Genomic DNA, 20,340 nt, shown 5'->3' on the forward strand with positions numbered 1-20,340 from the left:
TGTAAGGGTATCCGTACCTGCTGATGGGGGGTACCTGCCTCGCCTCGGTTGGTGGAAGGAAGGGGAAGCAGGCAGGAGGACCTGTGTTGTTCCAGGTTAGGTAGTAGATGGACTCAATGTATGGTACGCAGTAAGGTAAGGTAGGTAGCTTAGGTAGGTAGGTAGGAGGTCGGAGAGGGGAAAAGGGGAGGATAGCGGGCGGTCCCTGACGTCTTCTCTGCCACTCTCAACCGAGCCGAAGCCAAAAGTCACTGTGAGAAGTCACAGTCGCATTCATGGGGTGCATTGCGTGCAAGAGGTATCCGTATCAACAGCACCTCGAGTCTCAAGAGCAGCAGCAACAACCGCTGCGGGCTGCGCAACAGTTTCCGCCGGGTACGGACACGGCGGTTGGCGATGTGGAGGCAGAGACGCCCGGTACATTTGATTTACATTGCACCGCAACGGCAGTTAGAGACACTGGGCCTGGAGTCTCCTCTCTCTCTGCGACGCTGTGTTGGTCTCCGTAGTTGACTGAGTTGGTTGGCACTGGCCACGCTATGCACTGAGAGATCCATGACCAAGCCTGGAACCCTTCACAAGTGCCCGCTCATGGCGGATCCCGGTCGACTCATGGAGCACCCGACGCCTACCTGCGACCTTGTCAAGCTAAGGTTGTCCACATCAATTCACCCAGGGATGGATCAGAGGAACCTTTGGTGACCGACGACACCCACCGGTCATCATCACCACCACCACCACCACTACTACCACTACTACCACTACTACCACCACCTTACGCCGCACATATACGGGGGTTTGGTGGCTACGCCGCCTTCCAACAGCTACAGCCGAGGCGAACCACTTTGGCCGGGAAAGCTGGCACCATTCCTATTTCGCTGCTTCGCCTACACTCTGCATCCGCTGGGACTACCTTTGGCAATCTACAGAGGAGATACACGTGAAGGCGAAAGAGCGAGATGAACAACCGTCATCGGGGCCCCGGATGACCGCCCCGATGCTCCCAACCCAGATTCTCAAGCGGCACCGGCACCAGAACAGAACCAAACAGGGCCCTTGTGCTGCTATGGCCTGTCGTGCCAGCCACTTGCAGCGTTGAAGACCTGCTCAGAACGCGCAGGTTGCCCTAGATCCCACATCGGGACAAGTTATACCAAGCGGCAAGCAGCACGCAGCAGGCAAGTCGTGTAAATGCTGCTTCTAGCTCAGCATGTCTCGGGGCTACCAAATACTAGAGGCTGGAGATGGAGAGCACGGAGATAGGCTGAGCAGACATGCTGCGGCGCCGCGTTAACCCAAATGAGGCAATCGTTACGTTGACCGGTCATGAAGGACATCTCACCTCAGGCGCAGCTTAGCTAAGGTAGTTGACCTCACTCAAGCCACCTTGGTTCTTGGCCGGGCGCGCCAGTTCGCTAGGCCTCCTGGCCTGGGGTCTGGATGAGGCGAAGGCGAAGGAGACGAGAGACAGGGTGGTAACAATATGGCAAGGGAAGGGGGAAAAAAGGTGTTGGAGGTTGTGGCCGAAACCCCAGCTGACAATGCCCTTCGCGTAGCATCCACATGTCAATACTAAAGCACCGGGAAAAGCTCCCGGACGAGAGCCCTGTTCCCCGAGCCGCCAGTGGGAACGGAGACAGCAAAAGTGCGCGCGCTGCAGAGAAAGGAAATGGCAGTGTGGAATACCGCGAACTAGGGCCCCTGTCTGGGTTGCGTGGGTTGCGAATTGCGGGTTGGACATAGTCTGCGCTTTGCGCTCCATTGCCAAGCTTTTCGGGCTTTGGTTGAGCAGGGCTCCATCTGAGGTGAGGTGTGCGGACGGGGTTCGGTCTGAAGCCAGAGGAGGGACGACAGGTGGATGGATGCGCTCACACTAAGACTGCGAGGCCAGGCAGGTAGTTGAAGCAGATGCCGCAATGCAGGTAAGACTCAATGACATTGTGTTGGGAGTGAGGCATGCGAGTTGTTAACTAAGACGGAGCCTAAGCCGTCCGCCTGCTGTTACATTCCGTTGCCACATGCCAAATCTTGACAAGCCTTGCATTCCGACAAGACAAGGCAAGGCCAGCACGGGCAGCGTGCTTAAGGTTTGATGTCACCCTACAGGTCCCTTAGCATCAACCCGACTTGTTGAAATTTTTTCTGCCTTTTTTTTTTTTTCCCTCCTTCTCAGTGCCGTGAGCGACACTCTAACAAACTTCGCAAGTGCCTTATTAAGTACTGCCACTAAGGTGCTGACCTAAGGTCAGAAGGACAACACCTCGTCCGCAGGATGCACAGTGCTCAGGGGATGGAAGGCATCACATAGATTCGACCCATAGATCGGAGAGCCGCCTGCTCGCTTAACTTTTCCAAGTAAACTTTTTTTCAGATGCTCAAGGAAGCCCAGCTGTACGCAGTATTTCTACTATGTATGGGCAATTACGGGGTGGTGCCTCGTCTGAGTTGCAATCTACCTGGCGTGCCTTACTTTCCTGTGGCGTGGCTTCCATTGGTGTTATTTCACTCGCAACTGCAGTTGCAACAATCCGAACCTTCCTTGCAAGGTGCGGACAAAGTTGCCGACGTTCCTTCCAAGATCCGATACAGGTGGAAACTCAGGTAGGTAAGGTAAGATAGGCAAGGTAGGTAGGTATGTGATGTATACCCAGACAGACAGGGTACGTATTTGGACAACCTTTGCACGGCAACAGCTTTGGAGACTTCCACGGCTTAGTCTTGCCGCATCGAGCTCGCATCCTTTCCAATCTACAACAAGTCTACTTTCTTTTCCCACCTGACGCCCAGTCTCCATCTTCATGCCACATCTCCACGCCCCATTGCCTCTGTCCCATCTCGGATCCGATCCTCATCAACGGCAAACCATCGGCTGTCTCAGCGCGGAGATGGAGGGGCATTCCTTTCTGTCAAGCAAACGCCGCCGCACTGTTGGTGGACGTTGATGTCCTGGCAGGCGGCGCCATGAGGCAGCATTTTCCCTGCAAACCACTGCAAATTATCCAAAAACTGCACCGTCTTCCGGCTCTTCAATGCAACTCAACCCCGGCAGAACCACGGCGTCGACCGAGCCACTGCGACACTACACTGTGGATGGACTTTGCTCTCCCGAGGCCCAAGACAGTAATCAGAGAGCCCACAAACTTGCAACAATCGCACAATGAACCCGTCGCCTTGGTGCCAGAGCCGTCTGCTTCATATTTCCCGCCACTGGAACGGATGCCTCTCTTCCACGCTCAACCGTCGGCGGCAAAACTGTAAAAAGCCGCCTACGAAACACCGGTCCAAGGTTCTCCAAGAACACGTTTTTCGACATGGCGTGCTTCAGGAAACATAATGGACGGGCGGGCGAATCGGACGCGGGAGCACGGAAAGGGACCGACGGGCCAGCAAGATGGATGAGGAGCACCTCGTCCGTCTCCAGCCACGCGGATCATGGGATGGACCATAACGCTAATCGAGTGAGCGTCGGCGCGGACGCTAGCAGTTGTCGCTACGCACCACACGCAACCCACGACTTACACCACTGGCACTGTCTCTTTCTCTCTCTCCAGGACCACCTATGCCATCTTCCCTGGTTTAGCGTCTGCACCACTGCAGCCGACGGCTGACTGGTGGAGCGTCATTGAGCCCGAACCACACGTCTCGTTCTTTGATTGTTTAGTCTTGTCTTGTCTCGCAAGTCGATCTTCAGCCCAAGACTCTGAGAGGCTGCCAAACCCGCCGCCAAGACGAGCATTCTGCCGGCAGGCATTGGCCCTGGATTGAAGTTGATCCTGGTCATGATGCCACAGTGCTAGCCCGCCAGCCAGCCAGCTTCCTCCCTTTTTCTAGCGCTGCGCCAGAATCTGCGCCTCGGCCGCTCTCGTGAAATTGAACTTGCTCACCAGAGCGAAGAGAGCCATCCGACTCTCAGCCCTGTTCGCTGTATGGCTACAATTACGAGAGTCAAATCACCGTCTCTCTTTCGACCTCAGCACACATACCAAAGCCTAAGACCAATGCGGTCCTTTCCCAGCCCAGACACATCGGCAATCCTCGGTGCGGAACTCCATCTCTTGAGCCCTGTCGTATGCCTTATGCTGCGCTGCATTGCACTGCACTGCAATGTCTGCACCCCGATGCAAGTCGCTGCGTTGCCGGCTGCAGTCCACGACAGGTCCGGTCCAGATCTTCGCAGCCCTCCGTACCGTCACAGTGTACCCAGGGGAATGGGATCGACCTAATGAAGACATGCCGGACGCGTCTTATTAGCCTCTCCTATCGCTGCAGGGGACGGGCAACCTTGTCTCCTCAAGCCCACCAGGACGTTGCAAGAGCTACACTACTTTGGCCGCCTCCCAAGACAGGCAGGTAAGTACTTTTGCGCCACTGGCGCTCACGCCAAACGCCCGAGTACCTCTTCTCTGACATTGCTTCGTTGTTTGTCGACATCACTGACCACTCTCGTTTACAGGAAACGATACGATTCGACGAACGATTCGGAGACCGCAAGTCCCTTGTCGAAGCTCAAACTCTGGCCGCGGGGTCTCCATCTGAAAGTTCTTCGCCGGGATACTCCTACATGCAGCAGCCACACTCAGCGACAACACTGGTACGGGCAGCCATTGTATGGTGGAGGGAGTACCTCCCATGTCACTCTGAGATTGGCGTGACGGGATGTCCAGCGCGCAACCCCGCGCCGAGATCCACAACCTCTCTTGGAATGAACCAACAACCGGCGAACCGTTCTCGTTATTTCCTTTTCTCGCCCGGCACTCCGAGCCTATCTCGTTACGTCCAATTCGCCATCTGGGCTCACTCTCTGTGGATCACAGCAAGGGATTTCTGACCCTCATCATGCATCCTTCGAGCTCCAACAGCAAAAACAACGAGAAATGGCACGAAGCGTACCCTCATCGCTGCCGGGACTCTCTCTTCCTCGTGTTCTCGATGAGCCCTGGGCTTGGCACGTGGGCTCTGGATTGTTCCCAGGCATTGAGATAGGTCAGCAACGTCCAAGTCGAAGAGCTGCAACAGCAAACGCAGCGCCAACCAGCATCATCCTTTTACCTCAAAAACTATCTCATCTCTCATCCGACCTCTTCAGCACAAAGGATCGATGCCGTCATCTCGTTCCCCTTTGCAACGTCAACACCAAATATTGGCCTTTTTCAGAACCTGGACCATGCCTCACACGTTTTCGCCTCTCGCAGCCTCCCCGTCTTATCCTTCCCGTCCCCAAAAGTCCAAGGGTGCCCCAGCTCAATGAACCCCCCTACCAGCTCCATGCCATCCCTGACCAGCCCTCTCAGGGCGTCTACTATGTACCGGGAGCTCCTCCCTTCGCGGCTTCTCTTGTTCGCTCCCCATGCCACCCCTCTGCTGCATCTAATCCCCGTTACTCTGTTGGACCCCTGTCAGCATGCAACCAGGATTCCCTCATCGAGCATAACTAGACCCAGCTGCCCCATTTTACCATCGCTGTGCCTTATTACACTGCGACGCTGGCCAGAGGCCCTATCCGTCAGACTAATGCCTCGAGGGAATGCGAATTGTGCCTCCGAAATACGTAGAGGAGGTACGCGGTAACTCGTCTCTTCCCCCCCTCGCAACCGTCGACAAGGCCACTGGTACACGCCATGCCGTCGGTGCCGATGAGGCGCTAGGTCGGACTAGCTGCCTCCTCACCCCCTCGTCCTAACCAAGCAGGCGAGACGGCGGAGACGCAGTCGAGGGCCATGGAAGATGCACCGCACGTGTGTGCGCCTAGAACGAACGGTACTTCCTACCCGTCGTGTACACTTGCAGCACTCTATCGGTGCCCCTTCCGGCTCCCTTCCCCAATCTAACGAGCCAAGCCAATCCAGTCTGTTGGTCCTCATCCTTAGTGTCTCCTTTTGGCCCCTCGGTGTATCTCTCTCGCAGCTCGCTACCCTGAGTGTGGCCTAACGGGGGTAGCAGGCCAACTACCTTTTGGCCAAGTATACTTATGATGTGGATAGGATATGCGATCCATACTTGGAGGCGCTCTCCGCGCATGCCCTGCCTAGCTACCTTGCTCTTCCCGAGTCTCAAAAGCCACCCGTCTCCATCGTACCCTTCTCTCTCACACCTCTGACTCTCTCTCTCTTTCTTCGTTCCACTCTTCCTGTCTCTGTTTGTTGGCATAGCCAGGAAAGAAGGGAAGGAAACGAGTTACAGAACAGTGCGCCATAACGAAGCAAGCATCAAGTATAACGACAGCCCGTTCTCTCGTTCACACCTCGCTGATCGAACTGGCGGGTTCCGAAGTCGCCCTCTCTCAACTCACCCCCCGGCCGTGGCCTACGAACTTTAATATCAAAGCCGTCTGCAGCCCAGATCTGCTGAACAGCTGAGTCTTTCGACCAACTTCTCAAGCTTTCGTCCACATACTATCCTGCCGGTCAACGGTCCAAACCTTGACGACCTTGGGAACGACGACGATCGTAAGAGGTTCCAAGCCGGAAATGCTCAACGGCTACAACGTCAACTCGCATTTTCAATGGGTATTTTAACTCTGGAACCCCACCCCCGTTTGGCCGCCCCAGATTCTCCTCCCGGGCTGGTTAGCCCATCTTCATCATCTTACTCCTCCAGACCGTCTCCTCCTGCAGAGAAGCTTTGGAACGCCAAATTCGGACCAGTATCTCCTCCAATGTCGAACTATGAACAAAGCCCGGCCGCCGACATGGCAAACAAGAGCATGGCAGAGCTCTCGAGCCGCAGAGATTCATCACAAAGCGGTCCTCGCCTGTCACTACCCCCACTGAGCAGCATCCTCGGGCCTGCGGCCGGGCCGTTGCACTCTCCGTTGTCTGACAGGCCTACCGGGTATCCAGCTACATCTCCTCTGGATCGGCCGCGTCTCCCTCCATCTCATGGCGATCGTCCGTACGGGGGTTCCTACTTCCCACCGCAGTCTTCTCCGGCTATTTCTCAGCCGAGGAGCACTTATGACAACAGATACGATCATGACCGGCAGGCGCTACGAGGCTTGTCTCAATCTATCTCGGGGCCGGGGTCACCTCGTTACCGTGAGACGGAGCACATGCGTCAGGATTCCAGAAGCGACGTTGGGTTGGGAGGCAGGTGGTCGATACACCACGAAACAGGCAGGCACGAGTACTCTTTGGTGTCAAGAGAAGCATCTCAGCCACAGCTTCCGGGTCCCTACGACAGACCGTCGTACCAGTACCCTCCATCCAAGGACTCTGGGTCTTCTTACCGAGACCAACGACCTTCGTCGGGATCCGGCCCGATGCAGTCACAACCCCTTACAAGTGCCACGAACTCAGACGGAATCCCATCGAAGGATGGTCTTGGGCCCAAGATTTGGACCGGAACACACTTCTTGCCGCGCTTTGTGCGGGCTGCCGAAGTTCCAGGTGAAGGCTTATGTTTCTTCTACGACGACGGGAGCCACTGCAAGACCATCATCGACGGCGAGCAAGTCAACGCACACTGGGGCGTAACAAAGGCAGGGAAGCCAAGGAAGAGGCTCGCGATTGCGTGTGTTACGTGCAGAGAGAAGAAGATCAAGTGCGATCCCGACTTCCCTCGGTGCGTCCAGTGCGAGAAGTTTGGCCGGGTTTGCAAGTTCAAGAACGCGTAAGTGGTGAATCGCCGAGTCGCCTCAAGCGGGCGGTCCGTTTCTCTGCGTGCTTTGCTAATTGGAAGTATATCAGACCTCGAGGTGGCCACAACACGTCTCCATCGACAGCTGCGGCCGAGCCAGAAGATGTCCGGCGAATGGGAGGTTCTGCCAGTGAAATGCACCGGCCTGGTAGCAACTCCAGCGCCTCGGTCTCTCCCCGGACGACCTTGCGCCAGCCCAGTCCGGAGCCTCCAATGTCTCACAAGAGGATGAGGTTGGACTTTGATTCATACCCGTCCATGGCAAGCGAGCCGCCGTCGCTGAATCGCACCCCCGAGGCGCCCAGGGCGAGCCTCTCCTGGCAGCATCGCCAGCCTTATGAGCTTCCTCCCATCCAAGACCACCTGCTCAACCGAGCATGGCAATCAGATCCGTATGTGTCCGACCCTGAATCAATTAGCACCTTAATCTCCTCTTTTTTCGTACACACCGACAGCACCATGGCCCTTCGTTTTTTGCCCGAGACAGCGTTCAAATCCTGGGTGACCGGTAATGCTTATATCAAGTCTCCAGGAGACCTGATGCTCATCTATAGCATCCTCGCCGTCGGCGTAGCCTTGTCAGGAGGACCCAAGAACATCGCCAACGAATACGCCCAGATCGCCCACTACGCGCAGCACCGAGCTGCTTGCAGCCTTCAGCTCGCGCAGGCTCGTCTGCTTCTCGCGCTGTACTACCTGTCACTCTCTCGGCTGAACGACGCGAACGAGTTGATCAGTGGAGCCATATCAGCATCGATCGATCTGCAGCTAAACCTCGAACTTGAAAAGTCGAACGAAGCGGACCTGACAGACTTCCCTTATGGTTTGCAAAAAGATGGATATTCAGAGAGCCGAAGACGAACTTACTGGGCATGCTTCGTACTGGAACGACTCAGCGGCGTGTTTCCCAATCGGCTGAGCATTCTGAACGTCAAAGACATCTTTATCCGACTTCCATGCGACAACGAATTGTTCGAACGTCAGGCAAAATCCGACGCTTCCTTTTTCCCAGCAGCGATGGCTATGTCATCCAAAGCCGTCATTCGGCCATTGGGTATCTTGGCCTTCCTGGTACAGCTTGTGGCCATCTGGGGTGAGGCTATGTCTGAACTCTACAGGGCTGCCCAAAGCCAAGAAACAGACTACGACGCCGCGGGCTTCATTGACACCGTGATGGAGAAGTTGATCGGATGGCGCGAGTCCCTGCCCGAGTGCTTCACTTACAGTTCGGGCAATATGGCCCTGGCTACACAAGATGGCACTCTCAGCACATTCCTCACGATCCACCTGGTATATCTCCACGGGCTCATGAAGATCCATCGACACGTCCGGACAGAGCCGATCGCTGCCTCGGTACGGCTACAATACGGAACGCGCATCCATGAGGAAGCAACGCGGGTTCTGGACATCACGGGCATGTTGGAAGTGCTGCTCCAGGGCCGCCGAGCTCCCATCAGTGCGCCGCCTCCTTTCATGAGCTACGTCATCCTCGAGGCTACTGACGTCCTCACGGCGGAGGGGTCCTTGGCGGAAGTCTCGGTCCTTCTGGATCGGCTCGCGGTCGCAGGGGCGATTGTCGATGCTGCGGGAATGGTATGGGAAGAGGCTCGGGCCCATCAATCGGCCATGGAACAGAGGCTCGATGCACTACGTGCTCTGCGGGATCGTCAGCCCAGCGACGCGCCCCTCGCCGGTAGCAGGGTGTTTGATCACGACGAGAGCAAGGATAGCAAGCTGCCTGCGGGGAGGTGCTGGCAGATGGACGATCCAATGGACACAATATTTCCTCGAAGGATGGATCTCGTATACAATCGAAGCTGAAGCAGCTAGCCATGTCGGCACCAGACTCGTTTCTTTCTTTTTCTACATGCATTGCATTTACGGCGTCTGGGGACACGTGGATTTTTTACTTGCTTTTTTTGTACTGACGGCCTTAAACGCTCATATATGGCCTGCACGCTGAGATTATCACGAAGCAGTCATGTGGTGTTGCGCCCAGAATTTTGTTCATATTCAGTTTTGCTTCGCTAGACTCTTGTCTATGTATCATTATACCCTGTACATGAGAAAAGACGGATGAACAGGCCGGCCAATCAAGGGTTGGGGAGAGACAGCAAGAGGCAGAGGAGAGGGTGAGAAACGGGCAATTGTCACCTACTGCATTCGTAGATAGAGACAGCCCCAGGAGGAGCTAAACCAGGCAACACGAGATGAGAGAGAGACGAAGAATCATAGCATAGGGCGCGATGTGATGTAACTCACGCCACCAAAATCCAAATAAAATGAGGGAAAAATAAGCAGATCTTTCCGCCGCATCATCCATCATCCCTTGTGGCCGTGATATTGCAGAATGGAGGGATCGGTCTGCATGTCTCAGGTTGGCCGCATGATTGGCATGCGGGATGCGGCATACGACGGCAGCCTGCCCCCCTCCCCCCTTCGGCTCGGTTTCTCAACGGTGCGTTTAATTGACGCCGGTACGGATAGCCCTGCCAGACTGCGCATCCCGTAGGAACCGGAACATGCTTCTCTTCTTTCTTTCGGCCGGGCATGTTGCCACATCTGCGGCAACGTTTGTTGGTAGGACCAACAGGGGCCATGGAGCCCTGTATTTTCACTTCCATAGTATCAAGGATGAGTGCTGGAGGTTCCTCGTTGGATGAGACGAACCAACTGCAGTCAGATTCTAGCGCGAGTTTACATACATGCCACCACATACGGTGCTCACCTCACCCCTCGGCTCGTCGGACCGCTGTGGCGGACCAGTCACCAGCGCACACCGGTCGTGGAGTTTTTTTCTCGTCGGTGGGGGAGGGGAGGGGGGAGCTTTTTTGCAATCTCGCGGTGCTGCACGAAAACAGATACGGGATGCAATGTTGTCTCGGTAAATTCTCTAGGTGGGCTGGGGGGGGAGGGGGAGAGAAGGGACTTTTTGTTAGTCTGCGTTTGTTGTTTGTGTTTGCCGGTCCAGTCCAGTCTTTTCTCTTCATGTTTTTTTCTTCGTTCTTCTGCCCAATGACGGACACGCCCGTCCAACGCACCCCTCAAGGTTCAGACGGAGAGCCCTTGTCATCGGTAGCGGCGGGAATGACCTTAGGAAGGGGGGTAACTTGCAGTGTGTGGAATGGTGGGTTCCTTCTTTTCTTTTTCCCTCTCACTCTATGCTTTCTTTTTCCTTTGGCCGGTGTGGGTGGGTTGTTAATACCGGCCGTGATATCCCGCCCCTCCTCCGAAAGGGAAGAGGGGGGCCGCAATTGGGAGGGGGTAAAAGAGCCGCAAGATTTGTGTATGTCTTTTTATGAATTTGATATGATGTGCTTGCCTTGCCTGCCCCCATCCCCCCATGCCTCAACCGTCCGTCCTCACCCCTCTCTTTTCGCGCGTATGGCTAGTCATGTAAATCAAAGCCAGCGGCCCCCATACCATTGAGCATTTACTCTTTTCGTGACAGCGCCGTGGGTGCTAAACAGGTTCAGCCTAGTTTTGTGGAAAGCTGGAAAGGGAAGGTAGCGAGTAGTCCAACTAGCGCGCACAAAGGCCCGTTATCCGATCTAATCATGATCTGATGTCTCGCAACGGGTTGTGCTGTGGTGGCATGCTACGGGAATAAAATCACGAAAGTCGAGACACATATCTCGGTCAAGGCTCGAAAGTGCGATCGGCCCAATGGAAGCCAAGACTTTACGACGCTGCGGTGCCGTGGTCCGGGCCGTGGAGAACGGGTCGTCGTTTTTTCATTTTGCTTACTCGCGCGCGCGAATGTCTGACTTACTTCGCTTTTTTGCTCCGTTGATGATTTGCGCCTGCCTTGGGGCCGTAAAGCGTAACCCGCTTTTTGGGTTAGGTATGAGCGACGGGGGGGAGGGGGGCCTGTTTCGGTGACGGGGAATTGCGCGCTGCAACGAGGAATGGAGTTCGTGAGGCTCCTTTGGAATTCAGGGGGTTTGGGACAACAGAGCTGAGGTTGACGGACAGGACGACCACAATGCACCACCACTACCACCACCACTCGGGGCCGGCCGGTCATCCGTCCGATCCCCCCCAGGTTGTTGATTAATCTTTAAATCTGTCTGCGACTGGGATTTGCGGCCCCCCCTTTCCCTTGCTTCCTCTTCCACAGGAGCGGTGTTCATGGTTGGTTTTGGGAAGCAAAGTCCGAAGCCGTCCTCAGTCGGCTCCGAGTCGCCCGGTTGGGATGATAAGGCGCATGGCGGCGCTGCCCCTACCCAGACCCTTGACAAGCCGCTGACGGGTGTGGGAGATGGGACGGAATTCGGACATGGTACGGAGCGCGGGAGGGAGCGAGCGAGAGAAAGAAAGAGAAAAGGGCGTTCACGTGCAAATAGGTATGGACAAGTGCCGATTTGCTCGGGGGAGTGTTGCCGGTCGTGGGTTAATGTTCCCACCTAGCAGTGAACCTGGCCAGGGCGGGTGTTTGGCGCCAGTTAGGTGCGAGGGATTACCTAACATGACCTTGCGCGCGCGACCTGGAACCCACCAGCTCGGCGCCGGGCTCCGCACCGAGCCCCGAACGTCATAGGCTGCTGTGTCTCGTCTTCCGTGCCGGACGGCCCCTGGTGACTTCCGTCCATCGCCGCTGCCGTGTTTGATAGAACCACCTTGACTACCGCAAAGAAAAAATCAATTGCGAGGAGCCGAGTCCCAATATTCCGGCCTCGGTGGATGATGTTACCGGCGAGAGTAGTCTCGCGCCTGGCGCGGTGGCAGCCCACTACACACCTGCCACATTCGTTCCGGCGGGCGTACGCGGCCAAGTCCTCGTCAACCGCGAGACCCCCGCCGCCTCCGCCTCCATTCGAGACGGTCCCGACGTGTCCGTCGCCGATGTGCGGATGCGCCGAGACGCCGGCGATGCCCGAGGGCCTGCCGATCGACTTCAAGAGCCCGCTGAACGGCGTCGTGTCGGCGTACGCGGAGCAGGTGCTCGTCTGCACGGGCAAGGACGACTGGGTTTCGAGGATCGAGGAGGAGAACAGCGGGGATAACCTGGCTGCGGACCTGAAGGAGCTGTTTGGGCGTGGTGGGACGTATAGCGATGTGAGTTTTTGCTTCTTTTCTTCCCCCCAATGAGATGAGACAGCGATATGATTGAAAGTTTCCATAAGTGAGAAAAGACTGACGATAGCACAGCCGTGGCACAACATCTCCGTCCTCAACGCCTCCTTCCCCTCCTCCGTGCCGAAGCGGAGCGAGCTGCAGACGACGAGCGCGTACCTCCTCCCCAGCTTCAAGTACGTCCCCTTCCTGCCGCGCGTGAGCTTCGACAGCGTGCAGGCGCTCGCCAAGGGCTACCTGCTGCCGGAGAAGCTACACAAGATGCACGACGGCCTGTCGCCGATCCACCGCGACCGGCTCACGCGCAAGGAGGCGTACCGGTCGCTGCTGTACGGCGTGCGCGACGTCGAGGACGTGCTGGTGCTGGTGTGCGGGCACGGCGGGCGCGACATGCGGTGCGGCGTGATGGGCCCGGCGCTTAGGGACGAGTTTGAGAGGCAGCTTGAGGGGCTGGGAGTCGGTGTTGCTAGGGGCCCTGTTGAAGTGTATGAGGGTGAGACGGAGAGGATTGCGGCGCCGCCGGAGGGAGTGGATCAGAGGTTATCGGCGAGGGTTGGGCTGATTAGCCACATTGGAGGACACAAGTTTGCGGGGAACATTATTGTTTATATACCGCCGAAGATGAAGATGGAGGGTGGAGAGAAGCACCCCCTCGCCGGGATGGGCATTTGGTATGGGCGTGTTGAGCCGAAGCATGTCGAGGGGATCGTGAGGGAGACGGTTCTCGGAGGAAGGGTTGTTGCCGACATGTTCCGGGGCGGCATCGATCAGAACAGAAAGATTCTGAGGATCTGAAGACGGCGAGGGCACTGTAAGATTCTGTTGTATTATAGAGGAAACCACCACTCTAACGAGCGTGGACTAGACTTAGACCTGAACGGCTGTGTTAAGGAAAAGGGGCATCGGCATTGACATTCAACTACACTCAACAGCTTAGTACTTTGGACCGCCCCTAAAGCACAATGACCGTGCCTTCCAAAGGTAGGCATCAGAAAATGTATCTTACCAATGATTCATTAAGACGCGTAGAGTGAGATACTCGTCGTCGTTGTGGCGCTCACGTGACCCGTCCTTTGCTCTCACTTGATTGGCGGGTCCGCTCAACCTCGACTTTTCAAGTCGTGTATGTCACCATCGCCAACCTCGCCAACAAGCCCAAAACGCTATCATATCCCAGAGAACTATCGGTCTGTCATCTTTAGCTGCGAAATATTCATAGAAGGCGGATGATGGCTTTTGTCGCCAGCGCCGCCGCCCGGTCGGGCTTCACCCGGTCCTGGCACACTCACTCCCTCACTTCAATAACACGCCAAAAACCGACACTCATCTCACCATGCCAAATCCAACGCCTTTCACATCACTTCCACACTCAAAAACCCCGACCAACGCCCGTGACACCTCAACGCAAACTCCCACCCACCCGTCGCCTCAAATCCACAACAACCCGCAAACGCCTCCTTACCCCGCGCACTATCCCCCTCCTCCTCGCCCTCGCCGTCGCCGGCGTCGCATGGGACTCCCAATGGCTCTTCCCCGCCTCCGCGCCCTCCTCCGACTCGTCCGAGGCAACCATCCTCGCCAACGGCCGTAAATTCGTCCCTTTCACCGTCACCTCCAAAGACCCCGTGTCCCCGACATCCTTCATCCTGACCCTCAAACCGCCACACACCGGGCCAGCGCCGCTCTCATCGCTGTGGGACGTCTTCGACCTGTGGTGCGTCGAGGTAAAGCAGCCCCAGATCCAGGTCGCGCGCGAGTACACCCCGCTCCCGGGCGCAGCCGGCGACGACGCGCTGAGGCTGTACGTGCGGGCGCTGCGCGGCGGCGAGGTCTCGACGTACCTGTCCCGGCTGCTCCCCGGCGACTTGGTCGAGATCCGCGGGCCGCACGGGGAGTTTGACCTGCGCAGCCGGCTGGGCGAGGCCGGCGGCCGGGTGGTGTTTCTGGCGGGCGGGACGGGGGTGGCGAGCGCGTTGCAGGCTGCGCATGCTGTCCTGCCGCGCGGGGTGGATGTGACTATTTTCTGGGCCGTGAGGGGTCGTGAAGAGGTGCAGGGCGCGGCGCCGGCCAAGCAGAAGGGATCGAAGGCCTCGTCGTCTTGGGGATGGAATCCCTTTTCTGGGGGGAAGAGGGCGGGAGGGATCCAGGCCGAGGCCCTTTCTGCTGAGGTCGGCGATGCGTCTGCCGTGAGCAGAGAGTTACTCGCGTTGAAGGAGAGGTACGGCGATAAGCTTGATGTGAGGGTCGTGGTTGACCAAGAAGGGACGCGTGTGGGGGAGCTGGACCTCTCTGCAGCTTTGGCTCAAGCAGGGTCCAAGAAGCGCGAGGGGCCTCCACCGGTCTCGACGGAGGGATGCAAGTTCCATTCGCAGACTGCGCATCTGGGCATGGTTGACGGCGCGCCGAATGCCGGGAAGAGGTTCCTGTCCAAGGACGAGGACTGCGCCTGCGTCCCCAAGGAGGGAGCCGCGATCGGCAAGAACGTCTTTGTCATCTCTGGCCCAGAGGGTTTTGTGCAGGCGTACGCGGGGCCGAAGATCTGGCGCGACGGAGGACAGTTGCAAGGTCCTGTGGGCGGACTGCTGGGTGCGATGCAGAAGGGCAACCCAGACTTGTTGAAGGAGTGGATTGTCCTGAAGCTGTGATATCAAGGCGGCATTGTAAGATTCAAGCGAGCACATGTATCATAGTCTAGACCAGAGAAATTCAGGGCCCCTAAAATGGGATATTCAGTAACGCTGTCTAGTTTCTGGGCCGGTGATCCATCCAAACCGAAAGAAAATGCTGTACAAACTGAAGAGTATAAATCTCCCCGGCCTTCAACTCCGTTAAGTGATGCAAACGCAGCCTCCCTTTCTGGCCGCGGCTCGTGTCCCGTTCCAAACGCCGAAAGTGTTCCTATGATACAAAGAAAAAAAAGCCTTCGCCGACGCTCATGCTTTCTACGTGCTCTGCACCTTTCTATATGAGGGCGGCTTCATCGTCCTCCTAATCAGCTTGACCGCGTAGGGAGGGATGAGAGATATCGCCCCAATGGCGAGGACACGCCAGATAAATCCCCTGGGCCCTGTCAGCATGTGGCCAAACACAGACGGCACGGACAACTTACAAGGTGATGATGAATTGGAGGTCAAAGTACCCGCCGAGGAACGGCACGGACCCGACGTAGATCAGGAACGTGCCGACGATGGAGAGGATCATGAGAGGATGCCACGTAGTGATCTCAATGGCAACCATGATGAGTTCGTTGAGCACCAGAACGGTGTACGACACGGCCACCATCCTGGGGCCATCGACGGAGGTGAGAATCTGTGACAGGCCTTGGATGGTGCAACCTTGGTAGATGGACACGAGAACCCAGACGAAGAAAGTGCGGTAAGAGAGGGATCGTCCGGATGTAAGTTCCTTGTACAGTTCGGGGTACAGGTTTGCGAGATCCTCGTCGACGTCCTTATCCAGAACGAGGGACAGAACAGGGAACATGGTGTACAATGTGGCGTATCCCACGAGAAGCCAGTCCTGCAAAATGTCAGAAGATGTCCGATGTTGACTCCCGACAAACTTACCTTGTAAAGACCGTCTGGCTCGAACTTGATGGCGATGCTGTACATCGTTTGGCAGACAGCGATGATCAAACCACGGTGAATAACAAACTGAGCGAGCTTAGCACTCCGCTTGTAGCTGTTTCGTCCGTGCCAAACCAGCAACTTGGTCAGGTGGAAAAACTGGTCAATGGAGAAATCAGCAGCCAAACTGGCCTGACGACCCTCCTTGCCCACAATACCGACACCGACATCTGCCGCTTGAATCATGGAGACATCGTTGCCTCCATCTCCGATACAGCAAACTCGCTTCCTGGTGTACTCCTTGATCAGCTTCGCTACCTCGGCCTTTTGGGTCGGCGAGCAACGGCAAGCGACCACGGTGGGAAGCTGGACGGCGACAGAAACGAACTCGATTCTGAAGTGGGTAAGGAACAGGGCCAAACTCTCGCCGTCGATGAGAAGACATGAATCTGTCCTGCCGCGGAGGAAATCCAGGTGGTCTTGAGCGTTGTCCTTCTTCTTAAGCTTGGCGACCGTATAGATGTACTGCCCGCGAGCGACCAGCTTGGAGCTGACGGCAACGCAACGCGCGGTTTCAACCTTGTCACCTGTCAACATCCAGATCTTGATCCCGGCGTTTCTCAGCAGCTCCAGCGAAGGCTTGACGTCCTTTTGCAGCTTATCCTCGACACCGGTGACGCCGAGAAGCTCCAGGCCGCGCTCCAAATGATGAGAAACAACTCGCTGCATGCCTGCGTCGCGTCCAGTAATAGCCAAGGAAGCTGCCTGAAAGCTTGAGGAGAACTCCTGGTACTGCTCATAAGACAGGCGCTTGCGTCCAACGACAAGCGTGCGAAGACCTTCACGGGCCATGTTGGCGGTTTCCTCGTCAAGCCAATCGTTCTCGGCTACGATAGCGCTCATGACCGTATCGGCACCCTTTTGATAAAACCAGATTTCGCTGTCGGCCAGATTGGGAGGCGCGGCTTGAGCCTGTTCGTAGAACTGAACGATGATGCCCATGCGCTTCCCTTCAGATGTAAAGGGGAAGACGTCCAGAATGCGCACCCGCACAACTTCACGGCCAGTATCTGTCGACTCCAGAACCATACTCTTTCGGTCACGATAAGCCAGACGAAGACCAACAGACTCGGTCCATCGAACAATTGCAATCTCGTCAGGGGAGGACGCCTGATACGAGACGACTGTCTTGCCATCTTCCTCTTCTGTAGTCGGGGTGACGTTGTGACACAGAGCCAGTGCAAGAACAACGTCTCGCACACGGGAACCAATTTCTCTTCTTGTACGAGTAGCACCGACGTTTACCGAGCTGGACACCTGAGAGGAGGGCGTGACGAGAGCTGTGCGTGTCGAAGGATCGGTGGCAGGTTGGATGTGGAAAGCTTGCTTAACATAGGAGTTGACTTCGTCCATGGCTTCGTTGGCGTATGAAACAGTACCGACATGAATCTTCTTCATCTCCATTTCGTTTTGAGTCAAGGTTCCCGTCTTGTCACTGAGCAAGTACTCGATTCTGCCCAAGTCTTCGGGAATCGTACTCGTTCGGACAACAGCCCCAGGAATACCCGGATCTCGTTGGATGAACCAAGAGTACGCACTCTTGCCCATGTCGAGGTTGACACGTAGACTGATTGGTACGATGGTCGAAAAAAGAACCAAAAACCGCATGATCTTGATGTACCAGACGTTGCCCTCGGTATTCGAGAAACCCTCCAGAGCGACCAAAATAACGGATAGGGCCAGGGTCAGAGCACAGAGAATCTTTGTGAGAGAGTTGATCTCGTACTCCAAGAGACCAGTCTTGGATCGTGAGGGAGCTGTAGACAGGGCGGACCTTGTCTGAGGACCAGTGTACATGATGACCGCCAGAGTCGTCCCACTGGAGGCGATTACCGTGTTTGCCCAGGCTGTATTGTCGATCGATAGAGGTGCAGAAGTTCCTTCATCCCCATCGAGCGCTCCTTGTTGATTTTGAGCATCTCTTCTGGAAGACAAGAGCTCGACAGTGCCTATAAATTCGTTGACCTTTTTGTCGGGCTTGCCTCCGGTGACACGGAGGCGAACAAATTCTTCCGTTGATAGCGACTGGGACAGAGGTGATGCCAGCCGCAACTTCCAATCCGTTTCACCGTCGAGCTGATCAGTTCTGATGAATGTCTCGCCAGACGCATTGCCGCCACTCCCATCGTTCTTCTCTGCTTCCTTGCCCTTTGCGTCAGACGAATCCTTCGAATGCTCTTCGTCTGTATCAACCAACAAGGATTCCTCCTCCGCAATGGTCTCCATCACAGGGGCCGCGGTGGTAGATTCCGCACTGATGCATTTCAAAATGACCACATCGGCAGGGACTCGTTGACCTTTACCGAGTTTGAGAACATCGCCGACCTTGAGATCCCGAGACTTTCGGACGACTTCGCGCACAGATGACGACGGCGGAGGGAGGCCCCCATCTGCTTCTGCTCGCTCCTCCTCTTCCTGGATATCCGACAGTCTGTCCCGGCTGTTCACCGAGTTCTTGCCCCTCCTCATCGAATCCGACTTGAGTCTCTTGTGGGATCGGTGCGAAGCCATAACACGACCGGGCTCGTCAAAAGTGAGAATGGTGTATTCCTCCGCGTTCGCCTCGTTATCTCTACGTCGTCTCTCAATGTCGTCGTATGCCTCCTTGCCCATGGTGATCATCAACACAAACGCCAAAGGTGCAATATAAGTCGAAAGGTAGCCGATTCGCAACGCTGGAATTGCTTGCGACAGAGCTACCAGCAGAAAGTACATGTTGAAGAAGAAGGAGAATTCGTTGTAGAGAGTGACGGGCAGGAACGAGAGGGCCGTGTACTTGGCGTTCGATATCAGGTTCGGGGGAAATCTCGTCGACTGGGACGACCCTACGGCGACAAGGCGGGATGTCGATGGGTCGTCCTCGTCCTGGTCTTCGTCGTCGTTGTTGTTTGCCTCCTGCGCCCCTGAATTCGACATGAAGCTGGGCAATCGTAAACCCGACTTCAGACGTTCGAACTTATCCCCAGCAAACGAACGGCGCCTCGCAGGCGATCCGCCCGGCAGGAGAGGCGAGTCGTCATCGTCGGATCCTCTGCCATCCCTATATCGTGATGAGGAGCCCTCGGATTCGCCCAAAAGGGCTTCTCCATCGTCGCTGTCGTCGTCGCGGTTCTTGCCCAGCTCTCCATACCCTCTGGCCTTCTGCCCGGCCCGACGTGAGCCCCCCATACGTAGGTTTCGCAGTGCTATACGTGGCGATCGATGTTCAGTGGTCTGGCGGTCGCTGCGGATGAGTCCAGGGCTGCGGTGGGTAGTCGTAGTCGCAGGATCGAGCTCCTGGATGTCGAGATCGAGGTCTGAATCGGAATCATTCGCTGGGGAGCCTGGCGGGTCCGCGGAACGGTACGAAGTTGGAGAAGGCATCCCGCCCGCATTGGGAGAGTGTGTATGCAGTGGGCAACTCTTTAGGAAAATTCCGCGTAGGCGGAGGTGGTGATAAAGTTCGGTCGAGGGGGCGTGTACTGTTGCTTGGGGATCTGCATCGGATAGCTTCGGACGGGTCGGTATCTGGTAACGCGTGCGCGCAGCAATCTATGTCGTGTCAGGTCTGCAGTGATGGCCAGATCATGCAGTTTGGATCGCAGGGAAGATTTTGCGTAGAATGTGTAGATTGTTGAGTCGTGGTGTTTGGGACAAGTAAACCATTGGCGCCAGCTTTGCTAAGAGGCCGGATGGCTTGGATGATGTCGCCTGGAAAGGCTGAGCCAATCCAATTGGGTGGGAGTGCTATTCAGTGTGTCAATGCCACTGGCTGTAATGCGGCATCCCAGGGGGTGCTGTGGCGGGCCACTTTATGTGATGGAGGCAGCCGCGTGGCCTTGAGTGCCCAGGCTGGACGGGTCGGGTGCTTGTGCGGTAGGTAAGGTAGGTACCTAAGTCAGGTAGGCGCAACGTCAGGCGGGACGTGTTGAGTGTGGCGGTGGAAGAGCTGCACCGGGCCCTACATCAGAGCCAAGGACGATTAGCGGGAGGCTTCTCGCGCGCGGACACCGATAGCTCAGCT

The 20,340-nt window shown here is 56.3% G+C and overlaps 3 protein-coding genes across 3 annotated transcripts; 2 read left to right on the top strand and 1 right to left on the bottom strand.

Annotated features, from left to right (window-relative positions):
- Nucleotides 1-7,258: 7,258 nt before the first annotated feature.
- CGGC5_v003481 (putative transcriptional regulatory protein) lies at nt 7,259-9,456 on the top strand (the record flags this gene model as incomplete). Its single annotated transcript, XM_066151130.1, has 4 exons — nt 7,259-7,608; nt 7,686-7,868; nt 7,960-8,027; nt 8,168-9,456. The coding sequence occupies 4 exons, from the start codon at nt 7,259-7,261 to the stop codon at nt 9,454-9,456; spliced, it is 1,890 nt and encodes a 629-aa protein (XP_066009596.1).
- A 4,484-nt stretch (nt 9,457-13,940) lies between these two features.
- Nucleotides 13,941-15,356, top strand: CYC2 (Cytochrome c mitochondrial import factor CYC2; the record flags this gene model as incomplete). The annotated part of the gene is made up of 1 exon (XM_032033980.2): nt 13,941-15,356. The coding sequence occupies one exon, from the start codon at nt 13,941-13,943 to the stop codon at nt 15,354-15,356; it is 1,416 nt and encodes a 471-aa protein (XP_031887010.2).
- A 297-nt stretch (nt 15,357-15,653) lies between these two features.
- NEO1 (putative phospholipid-transporting ATPase NEO1) lies at nt 15,654-19,700 on the bottom strand (the record flags this gene model as incomplete). The annotated part of the gene is made up of 3 exons (XM_032033979.1): nt 15,654-15,771; nt 15,821-16,230; nt 16,278-19,700. The coding sequence occupies 3 exons, from the start codon at nt 19,698-19,700 to the stop codon at nt 15,654-15,656; spliced, it is 3,951 nt and encodes a 1,316-aa protein (XP_031887011.1).
- Nucleotides 19,701-20,340: the final 640 nt, after the last annotated feature.

This window comes from Colletotrichum fructicola (assembly GCF_000319635.2).
Source record: "Colletotrichum fructicola Nara gc5 chromosome Unknown KSG_Nara_v1_contig02, whole genome shotgun sequence".
Lineage (NCBI taxonomy): Eukaryota > Fungi > Ascomycota > Sordariomycetes > Glomerellales > Glomerellaceae > Colletotrichum > Colletotrichum fructicola.